General features: G+C 56.3%; 1 protein-coding gene across 4 annotated transcripts; it reads left to right on the forward strand.

Moving 5' to 3' along the window:
* The first annotated feature begins 418 nt into the window (after positions 1–418).
* Positions 419–27475, forward strand: KANK4 (KN motif and ankyrin repeat domains 4). Of its 4 annotated transcripts, none has more exons than XM_075424340.1 (10): positions 419–487; positions 13727–13809; positions 15807–17690; positions 18647–18758; positions 20161–20388; positions 21120–21207; positions 21626–21845; positions 23283–23425; positions 24565–24765; positions 25864–27475. In XM_075424340.1, exons 2-10 carry the CDS (start codon positions 13794–13796, stop codon positions 25963–25965), a joined length of 2994 nt encoding a protein of 997 aa, XP_075280455.1. In that variant the 5' UTR covers positions 419–487; positions 13727–13793; the 3' UTR covers positions 25966–27475. The 4 variants fall into 4 exon arrangements, with proteins under 4 accessions (XP_075280455.1, XP_075280458.1, XP_075280457.1 ...); XM_075424343.1 differs by having other exon boundaries at positions 15810–17690; XM_075424342.1 differs by lacking the exon at positions 419–487 and adding an exon at positions 7942–8108.
* The last annotated feature ends 220 nt before the right edge of the window (positions 27476–27695 follow it).

Here is a 27695-nt window from a genome sequence, read left to right on the forward strand (position 1 = left end):
GAGGCTGTGGAGTCTCCTTCTCTGGAGATATTCAAGACCCGCCTGGATGCGGTGCTGTGCAGCCTGCTCTGGGTGACCCTGCTTGGGCAGGGGGTTGGGCTGGGTGACCCACAGAGGTCCCTTCCCACCCCGACCAGTCTGTGACTCTGTGAAACCCAACAGCGCCGAGGGGCTGAGCCGCGGGACGGCTGCCACGAGCCCAGCGCCAGCTCCGCGGGGTTCCCCTTCCCGCCGCCCGCGCTCTGCATCGGTGCAAACAGGATGAGCTACAAAAGCACAACCAAAAAAAAACCAACAACAAAACCCCACCAAAAACACCCCGAAAAAGTGGATTTCTGGCCTCCCGCGCAGCCTCTCCCCTTGGCCTCCCGTGGCTCCGCCCCCTCCCCGCTTGGCCCCGCCTCCTCCCGCCTGGCCCCGCCCCCGGGCACCGCCCGCCGAGGCAGCGGGGCCGCCGGCAGCGCCGCGATCGTTCCGCAGCTCCCAGGTACGGCCGGGACCGGGCGGGGGGGCCGAGGTCCCGCCGTCCGCGCCGGGGGTGCTTTGGGGGGGTGCGGCCGTGGGCGCGGGGGTGCGGCGGGGGACGCGTTGGGAGCGCCGGGGGGGGCTGCGGGGGGCGGCTGAGCGGGACGGGAGCGCTTCCAGCGCAGCCTCCGGGTGCGGGACGGGGGCCCGGAGCGGGGCCGGGCGGCGGGGAGAGGGCAAGAGGGCTCCGAGCCGTGGCGGGACCCCCGGGTGTCACCGTGTGCGGGCTGGGCAATGTGGCGGATGTCGGCGGGACCCCAGAGCAGCCAGAGCTGCGTTTTGGCCCTGAAGCCGCAGCCTGAACCCTTCCCCAGCCTGAACCCTTCCCCAGCCTGAATCCCTCCCCAGCCTGAACCCTTCCCCATCCTGAACCCTTCCCCATCCTGAACCCCTCCCCAGAACCCTTCCCCAGACCGAATCCCTCCCCAGCCTGAACCCTTCCCCAGCCTGAACCCTTCCCCAGCCTGAATCCCTCCCCAGCCTGAACCCCTCCCCAGCCTGAACCCCTCCCCAGCCTGAATCCCTCCCCAGCCTGAATCCCTCCCCAGCCTGAACCCCTCCCCAGCCTGAACCCCTCCCCAGCCTGAACCCCTCCCCAGAACCCTTCCCCAGCCTGAACCCTTCCCCAGCCTGAAGCCCTTCCCAGCCTGAAGCCCTCCCCAGCCCTGAAGATGTGGGTCAGGAGAGCCCCAGCCCACCCTTCATGGCCGAGCTCGGTCGCCGGCGCCTGCCTCCAGCCTTTCCCAGTTCCCTTGCCGACTTTCAGCCGTCCGGACGCAGCGGCTCCCGGCACCGTAACTCTCTTCTGTCTCTAGCGAGGTTGGTGGTCGGGCTCCCCAAGCCCCCCGTCCCTTTGGCCTGGCCAGGCTGAGCTCTGGGTTTCAGCATCCTGGGGCAGGCCGGGAGAAGGAACGCGTGTTTGGCAGCGAGCAAAGGGCCGGGCAGTGCCTCTCCCTCGCAGGCAGCATCGCCTTCCCTCGGCAGCGGCCAAGGCAGCCCAGCTCTGCCGGGACCAGGCGTGCCCCCCGCAAGTGCTTTCCATCAGCTCCGGCTTGTGATTTGTCGCAGGCGTAAGGCAAAGACGTGCCGGGCTCGGATTCCGCTCCGGGAGAGATCGGAGTGTGAACAGGGAGCTGCCGCACCGGGGTGGCCGTCGCCTGAGATCTGGGTAGAAGTGGCTGGACAGTCCGTGAGGAGATCGGTGACGGCAGAAAGCGGGTGAAATAATCTCAAATGGAAGTCCAAGGAAGTTCGGGACGGAGGCAGTCGTGGTCTGGATGCTCTGGGCTTGATGTTCATCACCCAGAGGTGGAAGCAGGGCTGTGCTGTACGGGGTCATCTCATTTTCCTCCCAGCTATGGGATGCAGCACCCCCAGGAAAGGTTTCCTTTGTCCAGAGGCTAAAGCAGCAATTAAATATTTTAGCTGCGTGCCCCAAACGAAGGTGGTGAGCACCTGAAAACTTTGCACATGCAGGGTGAGGGTAGCGACGGCAGCAAAGGGAAGAGAGAAGGGTAAAAAATAATCAGCCTTTGCCTTCGTTCCCGTTCCGCAGTCTTCGTGGTGATTTGTGTTTGATTTGGGATGGGCCTAATGGAAAAAGCTGAGCTCTTAAATGATTCCTGAAATGGTAAATCGGAGGAGGGAGCCCATGGCCTCGGGTTTGCGATTGATTATTTGTCGCTTCGACTGTAATATTTCAAAAGTAAATACATGTGCCGAAATGACAGCCAGCCTGATGAACAGCGGCCTGGCCGGGGAATCTGTGGTTGAGGAGGGCTCGGTTCATGGATTTGTGTGAATAACCCTGCAGCTGGAAGACGAGATGGGGGAGAGCCCGTTGCTGCCGTGGGCGCTGTCGGTCTCCCGGTGCAGTTTCCAAACCGCTCGTGAGTAGGAAAACCAGGGCCGCGTTCAGCCCCTTCCCATAGCCTGGTTATGGGGCAGGTTTTGTCTCCCAGGTGCAGAAATCGTTCCCCCCATGTGCTGCTGGGGCTGTCCTGTTCCCACAGGAGCCGTTCAACTCGGTGTCACAAAGTCTCCCTTCGTCCTCAGCGATCTGAAATACCCCCTCCCCCCCATCAAAGAGGATTTATTTGCCGCGGAGCAGGAGTGCGACGTTGCTTCCCGTCAAACTCGGCGTCCCTCGGCGTGGGCGCGTTTCGGAGGGGAGAGGTTCGGTCTCAAAACATCCTTCACATCGGGAGCAGTCCTGAGGTTCGCGAGATGGCCGGCGTTAGATGAACACAAGCTCATTCACGAGCTCGTTGCCGATTCAGGTCCCTCCCCCTGCGGTTTTACAGCTGCCAAATATTCTGAAAGTCGCATTTTTATCAGCGGGTGTTGCACACCGAGGCTTGGGTCCTTTCAGGGAAGCTTTGGGAGCAGCACCAGGGATGAACGTGGCCCCACTTGTTAGAGAAGAGAATAGGTATAGTAAGTTACCGTATTTTCCGTTCGGTGCCCTGTACGACGGGGTTACGCGACTCTGCCTTGCTCAAGAGCAGCGAGATGCAGATTTGGGTCGATAAAGCCCCGACCCGGGCTCAGGGGCATGGAGGAGCCCGTGGCTCAGGGCAGAAATCCCCGACCGTGCACATTCGCGGGTTGCCGGCACCGGGGGAGAGCAGTGGTGAGGAACCAGCTGCAGAGAGCTCCTTCTTCAGCCATATTTATTTTAGACCTCAGTGGAATTAATATTTCCGGCGTTGTGCCTCGGGAAGCCTCAAGTCCTGCCCATCCCAGGGTTCAAACAGCACATGAAAAAGCAGTTCTTGTCATTATTATAATAACATACTGCCAAAGTGGACAATTTGGTGGAGTTAGAAACATAAAACACAGCGACAAACCCACCTGCACACAGTGGCTCCCATCTTCCAAGTGTGATTATCTTCAGTTCATCATTGCAGCCAGTTGCTCCGTCCATCAGGGACGAACGTGAGCCTCAGCGCAAGCGAGACAGTGGAAAACACGTCAGCAACGGGCAGCCTGAGCTTGGGCAAAAAAGTGGGGGAAAAGCCCCATTTCCTAAGCCTTCCCTGTAACCCGGGTGCACGGGTGGGAAGCGCGGCTGCTGTGCTCCCGGCATCCACGTGGAAATCGCTGGCAGAGGAGGAAGGCAGCACGTCCATCCCCCCCGCGGTCCCAATCAACGTGGAGAGTGCTTTCAGGTAGCCCAAAAAATAAATATTCCTGTTTGAAGAGGTTTTAAAACCTGTCATGAGCGTGGTCAATTCAAGTCTTGTCGAATCAGGCCAGAAATTGGTATAAAATGGCCCCGTGTCTCTGTGGGGCACTGCAGTGGTTGCCCAGGGAAGAGGCAAAAAAATAGGCACGCAGAGAATCGGGCCAAGAAAGCCAATGGAATCCTGGGGTGCATCAAGAAGAGTGTGGCCAGCAGGACGAGGGAGGTTCTCCTTCCCCTCTACACTGCCCTGGTGAGGCCCCATCTGGAGTACTGTGTCCAGTTCTGGGCTCCCCAGTTCAACAAAGATGAAGAGCTACTGGAGAGCGTCCAGCGGAGGGCTACAAGGATGATTAGGGGACTGGAGCATCTCTCCTACGAGGAGAGGCTGAGGGAGCTGGGCTTGTTCAGCCTGAAGAAGAGAAGGCTGAGAGGGGACCTAATAAATGCTTATAAATATCTGAAGGGTGGGTGTCAGGAGGATGGGGTCAAGCTCTTTTCAGTGGTGTCCAGTGACAGGACAAGGGGCAATGGGCACAAACTGAGGCACAGGAAGTTCCGTCTGAACATGAGGAAGAACTTCTTCCCTCTGAGGGTGACGGAGCACTGGCCCAGGCTGCCCAGGGAGGTTGTGGAGTCTCCTTCTCTGGAGATATTAAAGACCCGCCTGGACGTGGTGCTGTGCAGCCTGCTGTAGGTGACCCTGCTTCGGCAGGAGGGTTGGACTAGATGACCCACAGAGGTCCCTTCCAACCCCTACTACTATTCTGTGATTCTATTCTGTGATTCTTTCCTGAAAACACCCCAAAATCCCACTTCCAGTGTCAGAGGACCTGTGTTCATGACAGGACCTTCACCGGGGTGAGGCAGGACAGAGGTGGGATCGCCAGTCGGCTTTCACGACCACAAATGCACTTTTTGGAGATTTGTCAGGCTGGTGGGTGCAGGAAGCCCCGTTTGTGTGTCAGGGTGGGTTTCTGCAGTTCCACAAGCTCCAGCGTGTCATCTCTCGGTAAGCACCGAGGGGATCGGACATGGCACACCACCTTCCCTTTCCCTTTCCCTTTCCCTTTCCCTTTCCCTTTCCCTTTCCCTTTCCCTTTCCCTTTCCCTTTCCCTTTCCCTTTCCCTTTCCCTTTCCCTTTCCCTTTCCCTTTCCCTTTCCCTTCCTTCCCCCTTCCCCCTTCCCCCTCCATCTCATGTCCCACCCAGCAGCTGAGCAAGAGCAAGGTGGAAGAGTCTTTTCCAGCAAGCAGGAGCACCTTGGTTTGATGTTTCCCCTCCACATGCAGCTTCCGAAAACACCCAGAGGATCCTGGTTTTCCTTAGGAAATGGAGAGATTTCCAGCCCAGCTTGGGCCAAAGCTCAGGTTCTTGAGTGGGACAAGCACAGGAGCCCCAAGAATGCATCAAGCCCTGGCCAAGCCAAGGACCGCCCCGTGGTCAGAAAGTTGCTGCCAGCTTCTTTGACCACATGGAAGTTATCCAGTATCATGGCAGCAAAGCGTGACTCGTCCCAAGGTCAAGGAGATGGAAAACAGCAGCCTGGGAGAGACCAGACGCCGAAGGAGAGCTCCATTGGTTTCCCTCCCCAAACTTGTGGGTTTGAGGCAAAAAGAGTAAACATTAGAAATGAGGTGCTTCAGCTTCTTGCCTGCCTGCTGACTGTGGAGTGCTTTCGATTCATGGCTTCAGGAGTTTTTTCCCATTGCCTGGGTCTGGGAAAGGAGACTTTAGGGAAAAACATCATGGTTTTGTGAGTGCTCGAGAGGGACGAGCTCCCTCATGGGCTAAAATCATGAGAATCTGGAGAGAGTCCAGCGGAGGGCTACAAGGATGGTGAGGGGACTGGAACATCTCTCCTATGAGGGGAGGCTGAGGGAGCTGGGCTTGTTCAGCCTGGAGAAGAGAAGGCTGAGAGGGGACCTAATATGTGCTTATAAATATCTGAAGGGTGGGCGTCAGGAGGATGGGGCCAAGCTCTTTTCAGTGGTGCCCAGCGACAGGACAAGGGGCAATGGGCACAAACTGAAGCAGAGGAAGTTCCATCTGAACATGAGGAAGAACTTCTTCCCTCTGAGGGTGACGGAGCCCTGGCCCAGGCTGCCCAGGAAGGCTGTGGAGTCTCCTTCTCTGGAGATATTCAAGACCCACCTGGACGCGGTCCTGTGCAGCCTGCTGTAGGTGACCCTGCTTGGGCAGGGGGTTGGACTAGATGACCCACAGAGGTCCCTTCCAACCCCTGACATTCTGTGATTCTTTGATTCTGTGATTCTGTGAATCGACCAAAGCTTTTCCAAGTCCGTGGCTGGAACGAGCTGAAGGTCAGTTGGAGAGAGGTTATCAGAGGAGGGGATGAGCGTGATCGCTTTCCCCTCCCGGTGAGCTATAAAAGACGGCGAGAGTTCGGATACCGGATGCCTCCAGGTCTCGTCCTGACCCGTCTCTAATGGAAATGCTGGCAGGAAGCTCGCGACATTTATTAAACAGCAATAAGCAGCTTTAATAAACTCAGCATCCGCACGACTTTATTACTGCTGGTTGAAAAGGTGCCTGAAATGGCTGTTTAAGTACCGCCGGCCGCCGAGGGTTGCACATCTACGCCGAAAGCGATCGTCTTCTTTATGAAGTGGCACTGGGTTAATTATTCAGATTTGTGAGCCCGCGGCTCTCCATGGCAGAAGGTGGGAGGCCAGCCTGAGCCTCCCCGTCGGTGCCACCACGAGCTGATGGCTTGCAGAGGGAGCTCGTCCCTCTCGAGCACTCACAAACCGCTTCCAGCTCCCAGCTCTCCGCTGGAGAAGCCCCCGGGCGGGCAGCAGCCGAGGGAGCGTCAGCCTGGGGTGCGATAAAATGGCGGGGCTGGCATGGCAGGGTACCCGCTGCCCAAAGCCGGCCGCTGGCCGCGGGACGGAGGGGGAATTTTAAGCAGGCATCTGGACTACGCGGCGTTTCGCTTTCAGAGGGGTGTAAAGGTTTGTGTCCCTTTTCTCGCCCTACCTTTTTACCTGCCGCCTCCGCCTGTCCCGTGCGGTGCCTGGTTTGGCATCCCCAAGTCGAACCCCGCTCGGCTTGGGCGCGCGCGGTCGGGTGACCAGCGCGGAGGGACGCCTGCCCAGCCAGCGCCGAGCCGTGCGGGGCTGCGGGGAGACGCCGGGCTGCGGGGGATCCAGCTCGCTGTCCTGAATGTGACCGTAGGGTCACAGAACAGTGCTCCGTGTTGGAAGGGACCTGAAAGCTCATCCAGTTCCAACCCCCCTGCCGTGGCAGGGACCCCTTCCACCAGCCCAGGGTGCTCAGAGTCCCTTGAGCACTGCCAGGGAGGGGGCAGCCACAGCTTCTCTGGGCAGCCTGGGCCAGGGCCTCACCACCCTCAGAGTGAAGAATTCCCTCCTTATATCTAACCTAAATCTCCCCTCTCTCAGCTTGAAGCCATCACCCCTTGTCCTGTCACCCCATGCCCTTGTCCCAGCCCCTCTCCAGCTCTCTCGCAGCCCCTCCAGGCCCTGGCAGCTTCTCTCAGGTCTCCCTGCAACCTTCTCCTCGCCAGGCTGCCCAGCCCCAGCTCTCCCAGCCTTTTCTCCCAGCAGAGGGGTTCCAGCCCTCAGATCATGGCTGTGGCCTCCTCTGGCCCCGCTCCCACAGCTCCAGCTCTGTCCTGTGCTGAGGTCTCCAGAGCTGGACGCAGGACTCCCGGGGGGTCTCAGCAGAGCGGGGCAGAGGGGCAGAATCCCCCCCCTCGCCCCATGCCCACGCTGCTGGGGATGCAGCCCTGGGTACGGCTGCCGTAAGGGCTGTGAGCGCTCACGGCCGGGTCACGCTGAGCTTGTTAAACCCCTGGTGGGTGTGCAGCAGCTCAGGCATCATCTGGTCTCCCCGCTTCAGTTCTGGGTGAGCTCAGCTGTCTCCTGCACCCCGACGGGCGGCACGGACCAGCCCAGCGTGTGCCCACAGCCCGGTCCCAGCTGCCCTCTCCGAGGGATGCCCTGGGCGCGGGGCTGCTGGCAGCGATGGTGGGACGATGCCGGGGCACCCAGGAGGGTGGCTGGTGGGCTCCCGGGACGCAGAGCTCCTGCAGCAGAAACCCTGTTTGCTCTCACTTCGGAAAAACCTCATGGCAACTGCTTGCAGTGCAAACCGGGACTTTAAACTGCTTTTGTTTACTTATTTATTTAATCCCACAAAGTTTTCGAAATTCTTGTTTTCCGTCGGGAAGGAAACTCCTTCCGGTGGCTGTGCCAGCCGGCAGCCGATCACAGCCCACCCCGCGCAACGGGGATCCCACCCGGGTGGGTGTCCCCGGCAGACTGGAAATGGGTTATTTTTCTTCCTTTGAGCTGAAAACAGAATTGAAAAATCCGTACAACAAATATTCCCCGAGAGGCTACATTTATTCCTGGTATGTCCACCGGCGGTAATAGCCGGGCTGGTTGTGCAATCCAGCGACCGCCCGGGTGGAGCAGGTTTGGGTGTAACCCTTTGGGTGCCGTGGGTGACCTCCGGCTGTGGGTCCGTGTGGGTCTCTGCGGTGGTGGGGAGCGGGGGGTGAAGCCCAGACCTGCTCTCCTGCAGGGATTCTGCCTGGGGAGGGGAGGGCTGGCGGCCGCTGTGCCCATCGGCCCTGCGAGCATCCGAGGCGGCGGCGGTGGCCGTGGTGGGGACGGGCAGGGAGCGGCGGGACGGCTTTCGAGCCGTTCCGTGGCCGTCTGTTTCCCATCATCCGTGGGAGCAGCCTGCAAAGCAGAATCCACCCCTGCAGCAGCAGTTTCAGGGCATGACCTCAGTCCTGGCGCTTGCCGCAGGACCTCGAGCCGTGCCCAGGTGAAACCCTTCCCCATTTCCCACCCTGGGCGAAGCGGAGTCGTAGCCCCATCAAGCACCCACCCATAATTAATTTGCGTGTTTTCACTCCCATCTGTTCATAGTTCCTAATTCGGAGGTTATTTAGGGGGACACGAACTTGAAGACGTTCTTCAGGCCCTCGGGGATTACGACTGGGAAAAAATGTAGGATTTATGTGTGCGATCGCAAGAAGGAAGTGCTCCAAATAAAAGCTTCCTGCTGGGTCTTTCCAGTGGGAAAACGAAATAATTCCTTTCGGCTTACTTTAATATCAGCGCCGTATAGAAATACGTATATTTTTCCCATCGTGCTGGTTTGTCTAGAGAACATGAGCGACCGAATACGCTCCGAAAAGATGCAGAGGCGGAACGAAACCAGAAGAACTGGGCAGAAAATCAGCCAGCGTGCTCTGGGGTTTGTTGTGAACCCTGAGCACAGCAAGGGCTCGTGAAGGCAGAAAGTGGTGTGGGATGCTGCAGCCGCCTGGGAAAGGCGGAATTTAATGGGAAAGGCGGCATTTAGCCGGCTGCTGAGACGGAGGGGGGGTTATTTTTCATTCCTCGGGGAGGAAGTTAACCCGTCTGCGCCCAGGGAAGCGCCAGCAGGGACGAACTGCTGCTGGTTCTGTGCGTGTCCGGGCTGTTTCGCTTCCCGCAAAGGCAAAACTTTTCTGCTTTTCCTCAAACTTCGTCCGTTCAAGGCACGTTGAAGTAGTCGCCGGAGCGCGGTGAGCCTGCCGGAATGCCAGCAGCTCTGCTCTGCGGACAGAGAGTGGAGAGAAATGTGGTTTTCCCTGCTAACGAGAGCATTTTGGTAGCGGTGGGAAAGGTGCTGGCGCTGCTCCGGGACGCGAGTCCCCAGCGAAAGGCCCCAGGAGAGCCCCCGGGTCCCGGTGGGATGCCTCTGCTTCCCAGGATTTGCTTTCCCGGCCCTGGGAGAGGTTCGCAGCCTGGCTGCGGGGAGCCGGGGGGGGCTGAACCCCTCTGCCTTTGCGGATGTGGGGTGGTGGCAAGCTCGGTGCGGGGGCTGAGGGGTTTTTTCCCCTGTTGCCAGCCCAGGGGTGCAGCAACCCGGGATGCCCGGCAGCAGCCCCAGCATAGGGGCTTGGGACGGGCGCTCTGCCCATCACCGAGCCGCACCGACTCACGCCGTCTCCGCTCCCCGTGCCTCGGGTTTGAAGTTTGCAGTGATAACCCCGCCGCGAAAGGCTGGAGCGTTTAATTTGGGGAGTGCCACCAGCACCCACGAGAGCCTGGGGGCTGCCCATCCCTGGCAGCGGCCACGGCACGGCACGGCGGGTCAGGCGTGCTCCGGCTGTGCCGCGGTTCCGCACAGCCGCGTTCCCGCCGTCACCTCGTCCCGTTCAGCGTCTCCCGGGGACGCGGCGGAGGGATGGGAGCGACGCGAGGGGCCGTGGCGAGAAGGGTAAAGGGCCGAGGGGCTGTTCCTGCTCCGCGCGTGGGAACGGGGCTTCGGCAGGATTAATTACGGACCTTGAGACCTTCTGCGGCTTCTGCTAAAGATGCCGCCTTTTAATCGCGGCGGCCGCTGGCGTGTCCCTGGGAGAGGCGCTCAGCAGAATCCCTAATGCGTCCAGGCGGGGAGGTGCGGCATGCGGAGGGCGAGCTCCGGCGGCAGGCTGCAGCGTCAGGTATAACGAGAACCGCGTCGTTAATTGTTGGCTGTCTTTTCAATAATCTTTCCCGATGAGCCAGGGATCGCTCGGCGTTTTGTGTGTTATGGAAAAGTTATCTGTGCTGTGGAAAGTAACTCGTTTTTACAGCAGGCTTAAGCGGTCCTCAGGAAGGTCATACGGGAGCGGTGGGCTGCTTCGGTAGAAAATTAATCCCTCTTTTACGCTCCTTGCTTTAAACTTGCGTTTGCTTTCCAAGCAAGGTCACTGCTCAGCTGGCCAACTTTTTAACAACTGGAAAAGGCACGTTTTGCTGCTCCGAACCCTTCGCTGCCAGCTCTTGGCACGGGAGAAGGATGCTTTTGAGGGAGGCAAGCGCTGCTGCTCCCCGACGGGCTTGCAGGTGGAAGCGTGAGAAGGTGACGCGGCGGGATGCTCTGCTAACGGTGCTTCTCCCTTTCATCGCAAAGTGCTAAAGCCAGTGCTGCAGTGCAGGAGAACACGGCAGGCAGGGCTCAGAAAAACGTTGTGTTACAGCTAGCGAGACACCGCTAACGCGCTGCTCAGCGGGGAGGAATTATCTTCTCATTTATAGGCACGGGGTTAAACGCTTCCAGTTTGAAATGACTAGCGAGACGCTCTCGGAGGGTGAAATTCTTGTTTATTTGTCTTTGTGGTTCGGTTAATTTGTTCTTTCAATCTTCCGGGGTGTGATGCTGCTCTCCCTGCTGCTGGTGGGTGGGTGGGGGAGCGGGCGGGCGCTTACCTTGCCTGGCAAGCGGGACAGAGTAAAAGAAGGGTTAAACGTGACTGGAAGGAGCTGGGGTTTGAGACAGGCTCGTTAAAAAGACAGAACCTTGTCCCTGCGAACGGGCTGCCCCAGGGAATGAAACCGCTGCACTCTGGGCTGTTGCCTCCTCATATATTTGCCTTCTTTATTTCTGTTTCCGTATATTTTTATTCCTGCCCTGAGAAAAGCGGTGTAATTTCATTCAAGGTAAAAATCAGCAATGCTGCGCGCGTGGCAGGGTCGCCTGCCTGGAGAGGAGAATAAATATTCTTCAATTTTATGCAATAGGGGAAGGCTCAACAAATCCAAAACCCGACAGAGGGTGAGCGGGACAGGTATTTGCAGGATGGAGACCCACCTAAAATTGTGGGCCAGACCCTGGGCGTACGGGCAGGCTGCTTCTGGCCGATCGCTTCGCTTTTTTCATCTCATTTTGATGAGGGACAGGCGTGGGACAGCACCCGTGGGGTCCAGGGAGCCGCGGGTTTGGCTCGAAGCCGTCCGCCCCGCGCCTGAGCTGCCCCAGGGGGACGGGAGAACATCAGCAAGCTGGTGGGGTACATTCAGCATCCTTTTACGAGGCGATTTTGAAGTAGATTGGTCAAAAGAGAAAAGCCGTAGTATCAATTTGGGCTGCGGAGCTGGGACCCAGCCAGCTCATAAACGAACCGATTAGATGTAATTGTCTAGATATTAAAAAGTGTCCTATTCGCTGGCTTTCCCCCCAGCCCCTCTAAATAAATGACCTGGAGGAGTGAAGCGTGGCTGGTCAGACTGTAGCTGGGATCCGTAAGTGCTCTGTAATTGACTGTAATTGGAAAATTAGAAAAAAAAAAAATGGAGAAAGAGGCTAGCGTTCATTTTGGCACATGCTTTTATTGGCAGGAGGAGACAGAAGAGATTGCCCTTTATAGACGAAGTGCGGTTAATTGGAGAGCAGGTCAGGAGGCCGCTGGTCAAGGTGTCTCAGAAGCTCACATGGTCTTGGGCGGGCATCAATGTTACCGTCCGGCCGCACGAGCACTGGGGAGGTACCAACCCTGGAGGCACCTTTGAGAGTTTTGGTGGTCTTCTTGGGTTGGGAACCTCATGGCTTTTCATCAGGGCTAGACGTTGACAATAAACTTGTCTGCCCGAATGGCAAAATAATTGTTTCTTGAAAAGGTTTTGATCTTTCAAAGTACTGTGATAGCAATACAGCAGGGTTTGGCTTCGTTTTCCTGCTGGTCCTTGTTGTTGTTAAACCATGTCATGTCAGTGGTTCTAGAACAGAACAACAGCAACGCCTCTGTACTCTCTCTATCCTAATCTGTACTGCACGTCCAGTTGTCTTGGCCGATAAGCTGCTGTGGGACCATCTCTGGCCAGGAACCAAATTAGATGCTTGAAGGAAAATCCTAAACATGCAACCTACTCTCCAAGAACCCCTCCACTTTATCCCCCCGTAGCAGGAGTTAAAAAGACAGACCTTCTCACTCTGAGCAATCTGAGCGAGTCTGGAAGCCTCTGGCAGTGATGTCCAACTGCCTCGACCTCCTTCGCCCTTGCCAGCCTCCTGGCCATGTCTTTCTAAAGGGCCTGGAGGAGAGAAGCTTCACCCAGGACTTTTCTTGGTTGTTCCCAGCCTTAATCTCCTGTCACACTCCAGGAGGGTCTCACTCGTGTCCACATGATGAGAAAGAGCTGGAGGGCCATACATATCAGGCTGGATGTGAAGATCGATGTAGGCTGTGGTAGATCTCCACCTGAAGATCTTCCCTCATATGAACATCTCTCCTACGAGGAGAGGCTGAGGGAGCTGGGCTTGTTCAGCCTGGAGAAGAGAAGGCTGAGAGGGGACCTTATAAATGCTTACAAATATCTTCAGGGTGGGTGTCAGGAGGACAGGGCCAGACTCTTTCCAGTGGTGCCCAGCGACAGGACAAGGGGCAACGGGCACAAACTGAGGCACAGGAAGTTCCGTCTGAACACGAGGAAGAACTTCTTCCCTCTGAGGGTGATGGAGCCCTGGCACAGGCTGCCCAGGGAGGTTGTGGAGTCTCTTTCTCTGGAGATATTCAAGACCCGCCTGGACAAGGTCCTGTGCAGCCTGCTCTGGGTGACCCTGCTTGGGCAGGGGGTTGGGCTGGGTGACCCACAGAGGTCCCTGCCAACCCCTACCATTCTGTGATTCTGTGATTCTATGAAAGCAATTTGTCTGCATTTTAGTGCAATTTGGTGAAGGTTCTTTAGGACAGTCTGGATGTGCTCTGAAATACCGGGGTTAGCTTGAATAAGGTTTAACATAAATTTTGAATCTTTGGTTATTATGCATTAAGAAGAAAAAAAGGTGACAAACCAGTCATTTCTGTGTATAGTTTACGTCCCTTGCTGTTTTCAGAGATGTTCTATTACGCTGGATCTACCCAGCTGACAGGAGCCAGCGAAGAGCCCTTGTGCCATCCATCTCAAGCCCGACAGAAATGATCCCCAATGTCTGTCTTTCCTCATTTGCAGTCAGAACCACCGGTAAGGCAGGGGATGTTTTAGCAGAACCAGCGGCCTGGGATGCGTCCGTGCAGCACGAGTTGTCGCCACTGGAAGAGGATCTATTGATTGGAGCAGCCTGAGAGTGCTTCGCAGGCACAGCTGGGTGTGGGGAAGGAGAGGGGGGGTGGCCTGTGAAGAGGTTTGAGGCTTTAAGGAGAGGTGAAGTTCAAATGTTGGAGCTGTTTGTTAAATTAAAAGTATCTGTTTCTTCTTTTTTTTCAAGGGTGAAGCGACTCATCTGCCCTAGCTTGTCAGAGGATGCTTGACTGACGGCCAGGTCGGACCACACCATGGAGCAGCCAGATGGTACGGAGGGTGCGGGATGTTTGTTTGCTCATTTATTTCTTGAAAAAAAACCAAACCCAACCAGCCCCTGAAGTAATTTCCTTACCAAAAATACTGCAAGCAACCTGTTTTCTATAGATAGGCGGTAGGGCCAGGAGATGAAAAATGCATCATTCATGTATTATGCAGACCTCCTAAACCGCAGCAAAACGATGGTCACAGCTCTCAGCCCAGCACGTATTTGTCCTCCCGTCCTCTGCGGTGCGCAGGCAGGACAGATCTCTGCTCCCACCAGCCGGGCTTTGCCCGTGTGCCGTCTTACCCTGCATGACGTTTTCCCTCAGCCGTTCCACTGGCTTTCACGTGCTGCTTCCCATCAGAAAGGCGGCTGCACCTCGGTGATGCTCTGTGACGAGCGGCACCCAAAGCCCTGCCAAATTCTCCTGGTCCCCGCGCAGCCGCTGCACCGGGATGGAGACAGGTGGAGCAGCCGTGAAACCTGGCTTCTCCCGGCCGAGCTGCTCCTCCTTGTCCGAGGCAGGTTCTCCTTCCCCTCTGCATTGCCGTGGTGAGGCCTCATCTGGAGTACTGTGTCCAGTTCTGGGATCCCCAGTTCAAGAAAGATGAGGAGCTACTGGAGAGAGTCCAGTGGAGGGCTACGAGGATGGTGAGGGGACTGGAGCATCTCTCCTACGAGGAGAGGCTGAGGGAGCTGGGCTTGTTCAGCCTGGAGAAGAGAAGGCTGAGAGGGGACCTTAGAAATGCCTCTAAATATCTGCAGGGTGGGTGTCAGGAGGATGGGGCCAGACTCTTTTCAGTGGTGCCCAGTGACAGGACAAGGGGCAACGGGCACAAACTGAAGCAGAGGAAGTTCCATCTGAACATGAGGAAGAACTTCTTCCCTCTGAGGGTGATGGAGCCCTGGCCCAGGCTGCCCAGGGAGGCTGTGGAGTCTCCTTCTCTGGAGATATTCCAGACCCGCCTGGACGCGGTGCTGTGCAGCCTGCTGTGGGTGACCCTGCTTGGGCAGGGGGTTGGACTGGGTGACCCACAGAGGTCCCTGCCAACCGCTGACATTCTGTGATTCTGTGATTCTGTCCTCGCAGAGCACGGGCTGGTTTGCTCAGAGGTGCAAAGCAGCCCAAGCCTCCGTGATGTCAAGGACTGGCCGCGTAAACGAAAATGAGCAATGAGGCAGGGGCTGAACTATTTAAACCCTCAAAAACTATTTAACCCGCTCAAATTTGGGGGCTGGGAATTTTTTGCAGGCTGGCTCTGGCTGTATGAAGTTGTAATAAGCCAGGAGGCTCGGGCTGCGCTGCCGTTCGCCTGCGACGGCTGGGCGGGCAGACACAGTGTCCCGCGCTCCGTGGCCGCTCTCCTCAGTGAGAAGCCGTGCTGGGTGCCGTGCAGCCGGTCACCTTGGGCGGCACGTGTTCCGCATGGATGCGGCTGTGTGAGGCAGCCCCGGCTGGCGCCCGCTGCGCCCGGCCTCTGCCCGGTGCTGTCTTCATCATTTCCAAGGAGTAATTTGTGACCTGGTGTTTGCAGATGAAACGATGCAGTGATTTTCCTGCTTGGCGTGCACGGCACTACTTAAGCCGCTGAAAAGCTAAAATCAAACCAAAAGCCTTGAAAAATGGAATTGTCGCAGATTGGTTCCACCTCCTCCTTTTGAGCTGGATTTATTATACATCGGGCAGCCTTTTGTTCATACACAGACACGTAGCTCTGCCTGCAAAACCTGCTGTTTGCTTAATTGCCAATTAAAGCCACAATTTCAGCAAATTTTCGGCTTCCTCAGTGCAACAATTATGTGATTCAGCTCCGGAAAAACGGAGCGGACCTTTTCAGGTGTTGCTGCATCTCTGCGCAGCTTCACCACCAACCTGCCTGAAACTGAGATGAAAAAACGCGGTAACATTTCCCCCCTGCTCTAAACATGCTTTTTGTTAATTTTTTTTTGTTGTCTTCGGAACTCAATAATTTTTTTTCTTTCTTTTGTTGGGTTGTTTCAGCAGCCAGCCAGCCAGCCAAACCCGACGGGGAGAGGGAGCAGCCCCGCAGCCTCCCCTACTCCCTGGAGACGCCGTATGGCTTCCACCTGGACCTGGACTTCCTGAAGTACGTGGACGACATCGAGAAAGGCAACACCATCAGAAGGGTTCACATCCACCGCAAAGCCAAGCAGCCGAAATTCAGCACCCTGCCCCGAAACTTCAGCCTTCCCGAGAACGGCTCCCGCGGCTGCACCTCCGCTCCCAGCAAGAGCTGGACGGCGACCTGCTCCTTCCCCCAGCGAAAGGCGTCCCTGGGGGCGGAGGAGACCCCCCGTCCCCTCCTGCCCAGCGAGCTGGCCTTTCCAGCAGCCGACGAGCCGAGTTACCGGAGGAAAGCCCTTTTGGCGGAGACGCGGCGGCAGGCGGAGCTGGGGCGGCCGGAGGGCGAGCTTCGGGGTCGGCCGCAGCTGCTGCGGGCCTCCAGCATGCCGGCCGCCCTGCCGCCCGGCCAGGCTTCGCCCGGGGATGGACGGGTGCCCTCGCCCCTCCGGCCACCCCCCCAGCACTGCCACGAGCAGAGCGGCTCCGGAGGCACGTCTCGCCCTTCGCCACGTTCACCCGGCTCCGACGGCGTCGTGGTGGATCCCCGCCTGGAGCCGGGTGCTGCCTCCCTGGAGCAGACGCAGCCCCCGTGGCAGAGCCAGCATCCCGCGGCGTCGCAGCTGCAGGTGGTGATGGAGAGCGGGGGCGAGGAGGGCGATGCCGCCGACGCCGGCGGTCGCTCCGCCTCGGCCGGGGGCGAAGCGGCCTCGCCGGGTGCCCTCCAGCTCGCAGGGGAGGACACGAACCCTGGGGCGTGGGAGTTAAGCGTGAGTGAAACAGCTCCGAGCGTGCCGGAGAGAGGTGAGGAGAGCAGCGTCCGGGCTGGAGAGAGCATGGAGAGCTGCGGTCCTCGGGCTGGTGATGCTGGAGAGCCCGGTGGGGTTGCCGCGCTGAAACAGCAGATCGCTGCTCTGGAGGAGCAGCTGGGCAAGAAGAAAGAAGAGCTCGAGCAGGTCAGGGCGGTGCTGGAGCAGCAGGATCACGAGATCAAGGAGAAGGAGAAAAGCATCAAGTTACTGGCCAGCTCCAAAGCTCGGCTGGAAGAGAAGCTGTGCCGGGAAGACACCACAGAGGCCAAGCCACCGTCCCGGCGGAGCGGGGAGGCTTTGCAGTGCTACGATGCTGCGGTGAACACCGACCTCTCGCAGGTGTCTGGGGCCAAGCAAGCCCATGATAAAGGCATCAATGTAAATATCCCAGTCTCCACCAAATCCGTAGGATGCGGCGTCCGCAGAGCAGACAACGTGAACGTGCAGGCGACGGTGAGAGATCAGGGACTGGCAGACACTCGCACCGGACCCGGACATTCTGGTGAAGCCGACGTTGAAGCTGGCCTTCAAGCACCGTGCTTCACCCAGCTGAAGATCGATGAGCACCTCGGCGATGACAATCAAAATCACAGGAACAACTACGACACCCAGAATCTGGCTGCTCGCGCGGTGACTGCAGAAGGCTATCGAGGAACAAGAATTGGCTCAAACACAGGAGAAAACAAGGCAGGCTTTGGCGAAGACAAACCTCGAGATGGGCTGGAAGGGGAAGGTCCCCCTGACCACGAGGATCTCCCTGCTGTTGACCCCATCGGCCAATACGTAAAAAAAATCCAGGAGCTTTTGCAGGAGCAGTGGCTGTGTTTGGAGCACGGCTACCCCGAGTTAGCGAGCGCTATTAAGCAGCCGGCCTCCAAGCTCAGCTCCATTCAGAACCAATTAGTTAATTCCTTAAACTCGTTGCTGTCTGCCTACTCTACGCAAGGGCCTGCGGATAAGGAGAATTCGAACACACACTATCAACAGTTGGGTAAATAATTTTGGCATAGGTTTCAGCGTCTCCGGGCCAACTCTCTTCCCATTTATTGAAGCGTTGAGCAGGAGTGATGTGGTGGTATAATCAGTATCAGTCAGATCAGGAATAGCCCCTCTTAAACATGTGTGAGAAAGGCAAATTTCTGCACATCATAAGCTATGTGATCTTAAATTAAAAGAGCAAACAAAATGATATAGGAGCTGATAAAGCTGCGGCTCAGTTACATGCAGGATCAGCTTCCAAAAGTGGCCGTACTAGTGGCTATTCCATCAAATAGCCATTTTTCTTAATTGGATTGGAAATCTCAATTTGCAAGAATATGAGACTGCTGCTCCTCTGGGGTAAATCAGCAGGGAGTTCACCAGAACCAAAACCAATTCAACTAACCGAGCAACCAGGCTGGGAGAAGACCTGTCCCCACTCACAGCCCGTCGTCTCAGATAATGTTAGCTCATGTGAAGAGAAGAATCCAGCACCAAAGGCTGCCTCTTCACTGTCGGGAGCGGCTTGCAAATAGAGAAGTGACCTATTACTTAAAAGCAATACGTAGTGAGACTGTTCAAACTCCGATGGAAAGACTCATCCATGTAGTATTATAGGAGATTTATATAAGGGATTTCCAATACATTAGTATTGGAAAAAATAAAAAAGAAAACATTATTGCAAAAGTAAAACCTACTTATATTCATAGGAGGCATATATAATTCCCAGTCGCTATCTTTATATTCCCACCCACTTGGAGATGTTTGAGAGCCGAATTTTAAAGGTGGCAGGGCAGGGTCAGGTTGTGGCCAGGCGCATCAGTAGTTTTGCAAGACATAAAAAGCATCTCCTAAGATGAAGTAAGATGCTTAGGGTTACAATTTGTAGTTTGTTGCTGGAGGTTGGGAATAAGAATTGATAATTGTGGCACATCTGCTTAATTAATCTATTATTTTGTGTTTTGCTAGAAATCTCTCCAACCACAAGTCTTAAATCTATCATGAAAAAGAAAGGTTATGGTTTCCATGCAGGAGGCAATGGGACCAAAAAGAATCTCCAGTTTGTTGGGGTAAATGGTGGGTAAGCATCCGTTCAGAAGATAAAACTGCCTGTTAACACTTGATGTCCTCTGTATCGCTGAAGAAATTCTTTTTTTTTCCCTTCTTTTCCCCTCCGAACCTCTTGATTAAAAGGCCATTTGAAATGGAGCCTCTTTTCTCCCTTCTTTAATCCAGCACTGATAACCTGTAAGTAACCCTGTAGAAAAGATGTTGGTGTTTTCAGGGCAGCGAGGGACGCCCCGGGGACTGACACTCTCTGCACGCATCTTTTGGGGCTTCATCCAGGACCCAGCTGGGGCCGTGGGAAGATTCCTGCTCACTTTGGTGGGTTTTGGAAGAGGTCGGCGTTGCCTGGGTGGGCATGCTGCCACTAGCCTGCCTCCACGCTCCAGCAGAGGCCAACAGAAGTTGGTTCAGGGACTGAGGAAAGGCTGTTTCAGTAAATAAGGAATTACCTCGGGGTGAAGGAGATGTATTTTAGGTAGTGCTCCAACACGCTGTTCCCTGTGTATCCAATATCTAACGCTTTTTGGCCTTTGAGCTGGCTAGATACACCACCGCGTGCTATAGGTGCATCTCTAGGAGGAGCACTGGCACGTCTCCTACCGAGGACTACGCGTGCTGGCAGGAGGAGGGCAGGACACGTTGCACCGTCCCTTCGCTGTGCAAAGAGCTGTAGGCGTGCAAGTTTGGGTGCTGGTTTCTGCTGACGTACACTTCTCTGACTTCCCAGCTCGGTGGCTACTGCTGTTGGGTTCATTGGTGTTACTCACTCCCGTTGTGTAGAGCTGCTTCTACCAATAGTCGCTGAGATGGGTACAACTTGTAGCAAGTAGAGGAATCTCAGCTAGTTGAGGAAAGTTTCGGGATCCGTCAGAGTGAAATGTTCTGTCTCGTGGAAGATGTTGCTGTTAGTAATGCTTTTGGACAACCAGAAGAGAGGTCTCTCTCGTGGGGCTGCTCAAACAGTGGACTCGGGTCCGTGCTGGAGCTGCAAGCGCAGTTTTTGCCTAGCGATCCTCAACGTTGCCGACATGGCACCTGCCCCACCATGCCGTGAGGTCCACGTTTCTTGCGGCTCCTCGTCAGCGAGCTGACAGCTCCCGGCAGGGAGGCAGCACGCAGCCCTTGCCTGGCCACGCTGGGGCTTGTGCGACGGACATCCCTCCAAACGAACCGAGCAGTCCCTGAAGTAACCTTGCCTGCTGCTAATTAACTGCTTCTATCGTGCTCCTGCTGGCTTAAGAAGCCAAAAAAAGACTAACCCCAAGTCTGGCTGTGGCTCTAACCTTCTAACTTGCGCATCATTCCGGGCTTCATCCAAGGCCCATTGGAGTCAGTGGGTGTCTTCAATGAGTCTTGGTCAGGCCCCGTGGTTGCGGACGGGGAAGGAGTGAGTAACATGTGGTGTCCTCAAATAGCTATGAATCGACTTCAAGCGAAGACACAAGTTGCGAAGACAGCCCATCGGACGGCGACGTGGAGAGCGAGACGGAGAGAGCTGATGATTTGGAGCCCGCACAGGTGAAAGCTGGAGGTGAAAATGAGGGGGCTTCGCTGGAGACATCCTCGCAGGAGAGACGTGAGGACGACGACCCGCAGGAGCCGTCGGCAGAAGCAGCGCCTTGTGCTCAGCGCGAGGCGGACAGGTAACCAGCAAACCAGGCAGCGATGGGGCTGTCCATCATGTTTCTGGAGCCACGGGGCGCATGGCACTGCGTTCGGTCACTCCTGCGGGGCTGGGGTCAGGGCTTCGTCTGCTCGGTGGGAAGGCAGCCGCTGACCTCCGCAGACATGGGAAAAGGCTTTGAAGAGCTAAATAGTTTTTGAGTTACTACAGAATCTGATTCAGGCCCTGCCCTTGACTGTGGAAAAGGCAGAGTGAGTCATATTTGGTGAGAATTAGCTCATTTTTCCCCTCTCAAGTAAAGTTCTTTGCAGATTGTGGAATAAGATTCACCCCCCCACTTTAAGGATGCTTGTAACAGATGAACTTGACCATACAGATCACAGAATCACAGAATGTTCGGGGTTGGAAGGGCCCTCTGTGGGTCACCCAGCCCAACCCCCTGCCAAAGCAGGGTCACCCAGAGCCGGCTGCACAGCACCGCGTCCAGGCGGGGCTTGAATATCTCCAGAGAAGGAGACTCCACAACCTGGAGTCCCACATCTGGGACTCTGGACTTAAACACTGATTTAAGTGCTTAACTTTGTCCATAAAATCTGTGTCAAGTCAACAGGACAACTTGTGTCCGTAAAGTTAAGCCCTTAACGAAGTGTTGAACATATTCTGACCTGAACTGCATGTTCTCCTTCCTGCTTCAATACCTCCTGCAAGTTCCGTCCCATGATGGGTTCACAGAAGTATTTTCCCTTGCAGATGCAAACCCTCTGAAGATTTCCTTGCCGGCTGCCAGCTACTCAGCCAGCACCTCTCAGAAATCAGGACCACAAGCGACGAGCATCTGGTACAGATATTTTTCAGTCCCATTTTGGAGGTGGTTCCCGCTCTCTGTTACGTTTAATGGATAAGATAGTCGTGACGGCGCGTTGTGGGCTGTGCCCCACCATGCCATGGCCAGCTTTGTGAGGAGGGGGGGACGAGATGAACTCGGTCAGTTTTAGAATAGCCAAAAAGAAAGGAAAAGGGGGAAAAGAAAAAAAAAAAAAAGATGAAGGCTTTCTCTGCTTACTCATTCAAGTTACCACAGGAAATTCCTTTCTCCCTGAAGTTATAGCAGTAATCCCAAAACCACAAGCTAAATAAAATACCGGCTGCGCGATGCTGAAGCACAGGACGAAGTGGCGCGGGGCGAGGAGCTGGGGCAGTGACTGGTTTGCAGGATGACTGCCCCAGGAGTAACGGTGAGACCTTGGTGTTTGCAGCGGCACGTCCTGAGCACCGTGTGCCAGGAGTGGTTCCGGGTGTCGAGCCGCAAGTCTTCCAGCCCGGAGGTGGTCTCAGCGTATCTCAAGGCGCTGGGGGCCACCCAGCCCGAGCTCCTGGCAATGGTGGTGAACCTGGCCGACAGGAACGGCAACACGGCTCTGCACTACAGCGTTTCCCACTCCAACTTCCCGATTGCAAAGCTCCTGCTAGACACAGGTAGAAACAGCCACTCTGCTCAGCCGTGGCTTTTGTTGGGTGGGGGTGTGGAATTACGTTGTGTGGGTCTTTCCAGTGGGGCACGGTTCCACAGGGGTTGACTGCAGTGTGCAGGGCCAGGGTCCATCAACAGTCCCAGACATGGCAAACAGCGAATGAGGTCCAGGGTCCTCCCAGGGATTTCAATCAGGAGCAGAAGATGGGAGAGAGGTGGGGCTGGGGACCAGCTACAACCTACATGCAAGGGACCCATCCAGGAGACAAGCATGGGGCCAAGGTCCATCCAGCAGACAAGCATGGGGCCAAGTCCATCCAAGGGACAAGTGTAAGGCTATGTCCATCCAAGATACAAGCATGAGGGCAAGGTCCACCCAGGAGACATGGTTGATCTGAAGACCAGCATCCTCCGCCCATAGCTCGGCCCTGGGCCAGTGGGTGTGGGCGGGGGTTCCCAGCTGAGGCTTCTCAGGGCCATTAAGGCTCATTAGTGCCCTCGGGGCTCAGACACATCTTGAAGGCTTTGCAATCTGACTTTGGCGATGGCTCAGGGTCCTTGTGGCCAAGGGGCGTCTCACGGCCTCAGTGCCGGTGGGATGGGGCGGCTCCCCCAGCTTCTTGTAGCAGCAGGTGCCACATCATGGCTCGGAGCTGGAGGATCAGACCCCGGAGAGCGTCACAAACCCCACAGCACCGCGGAAAAGCTCCATTTTAAACTATTGAACTTGTGGCTCACATTGCAAAGAAAGAAAAATCTCAGCTGAGCTTGTATGGGGGAAAAATGCACCCGCGCTCAGCAAGAATGAAGGCCCTTTGGCCTTTTCTCCTGGGCCAGACAATCTGCCGAATGTTAGGGAAATGGCAGATTATCATACACATCTATAACCAGATTGTTGCACTGGCAGCCGTGGTGGTTTGTCCCCTTCCGATGCTGCGTGCCTGGGGTGGCCGGGTCCCCGGGCCAGGCTGGACCCGAGCCTGTTAGACATGGCTTGTTCCTCGTGGTGGGGTTGCAGATAGGCTCCGGGAGGTGAAATGTGAGTGGAATGGGGCCAGGAGGGATTTACGCTGCTGTTGGGTGACAGGCATCTCCCTGCTGCTCCCTCACTGCGCAAACAGCCCCCAGCTCCACAACTGCCGTGTGCCCAAGGCATTAATTATCCCCCCCCCCTCTTTTTTTTGGTTATGGTCTTCAAAGTTAATGGAGTTGACCTCCACAACTGTAATTAACTGTAGCAATGCGTAGCACCGAGGGCCCTTTGATGCTGTGCTCACGAGATATTTAACATAGATAAATCTCCATCCTGTATAACTATGGAAACTCCTGTTTCTGGGAGTACAAGACGCCAGGCATTTTGTAACTCTGTCTTTGCTTCCCATTCCCTCCGGGGGATCCGCGGCGGGGCCGGCTCGCTCCCCTGCGCGTGCGTCACCCGGCAGGCGCCTGCTGTCCGGACCTGCAGAACCGCGCCGGCTACACGGCCGTGATGCTCACCCCGCTGGCGGCCGCCGAGACGGCCGAGGACATGGAGGTGGTGATGGAGCTGCTGAGGGAGGGGGACGTCAACCTGCGAGCCGCCCAGGTGTGTCCCCGTGGTTCTGAAAGCCCGCGTCGGATCGTGCCGTGGCCGCGGGCTCCTGCCGAGCTCGCTCGTAGCCTCCTCTGTATGGCCGTTGCTGTGTGGTGCCAGGTCAGGCTGTGGCAGAGCAAGAGGGGATAAGGTCCCCCAGCATCCTGTCCCCACGGAGGTCTCGGGTTGGGGATAGAATTCAGGTTCCTTCCACTGTGTGTGCAGCCGTAGGCATCGGGCTGGCGTTGCTGCTTCCCAAAAGTTACAGAAGCAACCTCGGCTGAATTGCAGCGTGGCCGCCCACCAGCTCCCTGCGAAGGGATGCAAGGGCTGGGTCAGGTGAGGAGGCAAAAAGCAGGCTGAAAGTTTTGCAGAATAATTAGTGTGAGCTCAAAAGTTAAAAAATCAGAAGTGGTAGCAGGGAGGAGCGGGATCCCCAGGTGTGCTGGCAAGCAGTCGCTAATCAGAGTGACAGGTTTTGGGCTCGGAGATGGCAGTGCCCTCATCCAGCTCTTCTCCCAGACAGCTGTAAAAGTTAGTCTGGACCGAAGTTCAAGTGCCCAGGAGGGTCAGGGGGACCCGTGTCCAGGGGTCGCGCTGGGAGCTGGGCAGTTTGGCCGTGCTGCTGCAAAGACCCTCCACGTGGCTGTGGTGCCAGGGAGCAAATATCTCTTGTGGTATCTGCTGAAGAGCATCAGTGTTATTTAGTAATAATATGCAATATGCATATATATGTGTATATATATACACATATATACTGATGCTGAAGAGCATCAGTGTTATTTAGTAATAATATGCAATATGCATATATATATGCATATATATGCGTATATATATACACATATATATGTATATATATATGCGTATATATACACACATGTGTGTGTATATATACGCATATATATGCATATACACACACGCATATATTATATATACACATATATATACAAATTTATACACATATATGCATATATATGCATGTAAAACACGAATTTTTATGCTATATGTACTATGCAATAATGCTATGCAACGTTATTACATAGACGCAGTGATGACACTCAATATTATGACGAGGTGCCGCGGTCCGAAGGAGCAGGGCGGTGGGAGGCCGGCGGGTGAGGGGTGCTCAGCCTTTCCCTCTGCGGTTGCAGGGAGGCCAGACCGCCCTGATGCTGGGCGTCAGCCACGAGCGGGACGACATGGTGCGAGCCCTGCTCTCCTGCCAGGCCGACGTCAACCTGCAGGACGAGGAGGGGACGACGGCCCTGATGGTGGCCTGCCGGCAGGGCAACGCCGACATGGTCAGGCTGCTCCTGGCCCAGCCCGGCTGCCAGGTCGCGCTGACGGACAAGGTGAGGCTCCGGCACCGCGCTCGGTCCCGTGCACGACCTTGCATCCATCGGGCAGGGAAAGCTCCTGCAGGATGGTGCTTTGCAGGCAGCAGACCCCGAGCGGTGGTTTTTAAGTGAAGAAGTAATATTTCAGTCCACTTTCTAATCAAGGGAGCACTTTTGGCTGAGTACCCCTGGTTCTGGTGCTTGCTGTGCAGCGGGTGGGGTGGCCGTGGCAGCATCCCGCATCCCAGCCGTAGCCTGGGCAGGAGCACCAGGGCCAAGAGCCTGACCTGGTGTAAACCTGAAAAAAAGAGATGAAATCCTGGACATCTGGAATAAGCAGAGCTCCAAGAAATTAGCGGCAATTAACTCTGCCTTGAGAGCAGACGCATCTGCCCCAAGAGCATACTCTGGGGGGACACATGGGGTGGCTGTGGCAGCATCCCGCATCCCAGCCGTAGCCTGGGCAGGAGCACCGGGGCCAAGAGCCCGACCCGGTGTAAACCTGAAAAAAAAAAGATGAAATCCTGGACATCTGGAATAAGCAGAGCTCCAAGAAATTAGCGGCAATTAACTCTGCTCCGAGAGCAGACTGCGGGCGGGCGCCTGGGACGGGGCTGGGCTGGGAGCAGCACGGCCGGCCAGTGGCAGTCTCCCCCCGCATGGGCTCACGGCGATGGGCCACGTGGCTGCGTTTATGCAGCTATTTTCTAATTAAACTACAACTTGTCTGAGTCCCACGTGACTTAAGACATGCGGGACGGCACCGGGACCAAGGGGAAGGCGCGGCTGGGATGTGTTTTGTGCGGGTGAGGTTAAGCCCCCAAACACCATGGGGAGGTTTACGGGCCGGTGACTCGTTTCAAACGAGGGAGGAACCGGAGGGAGGGAGGTTTTGGGGGTGAATCGCTGGGTGCGAAGCTGCCCTGGCCAGCCACTCGCCGGGACGCGGAGGCAGGCTGGTGGCCAGCGGGCAGGGTGCCCGCAGCCGCCCGTAGCCGTGCCGCGGCCGACAAGCGGAGGAGGCTGAGCACGGGGCTGGGCTCGTTGCAGGGGTGGCCGGGGCAGGATGCAGGGATTCGGGCGGTCACGTCTTCTCCTCGTCCTTCCCCGCAGGCCGGTAACTCGGCCCTGTCGCTGGCCCAGCGCGCTGCCCGGGGGGACATCGCCGCGCTCCTGCGAGCCCACGCCGAGCAGAGCCCGTCCCTCTCTGCGTGACCCAGCGGGGTGAAGACGCCGGGACGGGGAGCGGGGAGCAAACAGCTCCTTGCTGGAACGACCCCGCTGCCCGCCTCGCGACCGGGGCCGATATCGTGGGTTTGCATACGTACGGGGGGATGAGCCCTGCGTACGTTCCCCGTGTCCAGCTCCTCGTGAAGCCTGCTCACGCCGCTCTAATCTGTGCGCGTTGCCACTGGTGACTCCAGGCTCTCCTGCACGCTCCTCCTGGTATAGATTTGGCAGGCGAGCGACCGACACGAAGGAGAAAAAGCACATTAGAAAAGCACTACTTAGTCTTTTGTAACCTTAGATGATGGTTGTCCTTTTAATCGACTACTTAAGTGTATCTCATTTAACTTGTAAGTCTGTGTCCTAATATTTATTATTAGCTCTTCTGCGCGTAGTGGCAGGCAGCGATTATTCAGTATATGTATCAACAAACACAAGCTGGACAGATTATGTAAAGTATAAAATCCTATTTATGTTTGCTTCTGTGGGTCTGATGTAAGAATTAAAAATTAATGCTCTAGGAAAATATTGGAGCGTACCAGACCCAAACACACAGACATTGTTTTGCCTCTGTTCGGAATTACCATATGGCTCCTCTTTTTTCTAATTAAGTCTGAGCTGACGGGGAAGCGGAGCCCGTTGCCGTGCACCGTGCAGCCGCGCAGGCGATGCTCCGGCACGGCAGGGCGGACCGGGCGATCCCGAGCACGGCGCGAGAGCATCCCAACAGATTCCCGTCCCAGGATGCCTTAACGTTACCCAAGCGTTCCGCGGAGCGACGCTGCCTTTTGTGCGAGCATCTGCTCTCCGCTCTCCCTCGTGCTCGACTCCCAGACGCCCAAACCACTCCCCTGTAAAGCCACGCCAGGAGTCGGCTGGTGCCAGGCCACCGGGCACGCACAGGGTCGGTCCAGCATCGCCTCAAATCATACGTAGGGCAGGTTTTATTTTCTTAAATCCCTTTGCCGCTGGCAAAGAGGGAGGGAGGGCTCAAGCCCGGCTTTTCCAAACATCTCTGCGTTGTCATTAAGTTCCTGTGTACTGAGAACAGCCCTTTCGTGAGGCTCTGCTGCATCTCTGTAGGCTTTGGTGCACCTGGATGCCGTCACCAGTTGAGCTGGTGCGTGGAAGACTGCCGTAAAAACGACTTGCCATCATGAAAAGCAAATCTCCCAAGCTAGCTAATTACTTTTCCTTTTTTGTTACTGATCAGAAGTTAATCCTGGAGTACCTTGGTTGCTCGTGAGTCACTTCGCACTGTGATGAAGTCTCTCTTGAGCTGCCTTTCCCCCTTCCCTCGTGTCCTCACACCCATAAGGCTCCCACGGCCGCGTGGGGAGGGGAGGGCAACCCCTGCCCTCCGTTTCCCGCTGAAGTCTGCCGTCTGCTCCGGTTCCTTTCCGTTCTTCATGTTTCCAGTCAGAAGCATTCATCATCTCAGATGTCTGTCTGCCTTTCTTTAACTCCAAACGCAGTTACCTCCTTCACGTATAAATAAACTCACGTTGTACCTTTACCAGCGTCCTCTCCTGTGCCTGTCCCCCGGCGCGAGGCAGCGGGGATGCTCAGACCCACGGGGTGGGGAAGGACAGCCCCGCCGTTACTGCCCGTACGTGCACGTCCTCACCTCGGTCATTTCCAAGGTGTCCCTCCAGACCGGGGACCCCCCGGGAGGTCCCAGGCCCCAGCTCACCCCACAGGCATGCCGGGGTGGGGTT

Source organism: Opisthocomus hoazin, chromosome 6 (assembly GCF_030867145.1).
Source record: "Opisthocomus hoazin isolate bOpiHoa1 chromosome 6, bOpiHoa1.hap1, whole genome shotgun sequence".
In the NCBI taxonomy this organism is placed as follows: Eukaryota; Metazoa; Chordata; class Aves; order Opisthocomiformes; family Opisthocomidae; genus Opisthocomus; species Opisthocomus hoazin.

What these genes read in the sequence shown, in the direction of transcription:
- KANK4 (XM_075424340.1), top strand. An exon ending in GCTCAGCGCGAGGCGGACAG is followed by an intron (nt 20,389 to 21,119) that starts GTAACCAGCAAA and finishes TTTCCCTTGCAG; the next exon opens with ATGCAAACCCTCTGAAGATT. An exon ending in AGGTCGCGCTGACGGACAAG is followed by an intron (nt 24,766 to 25,863) that starts GTGAGGCTCCGG and finishes CCTTCCCCGCAG; the next exon opens with GCCGGTAACTCGGCCCTGTC.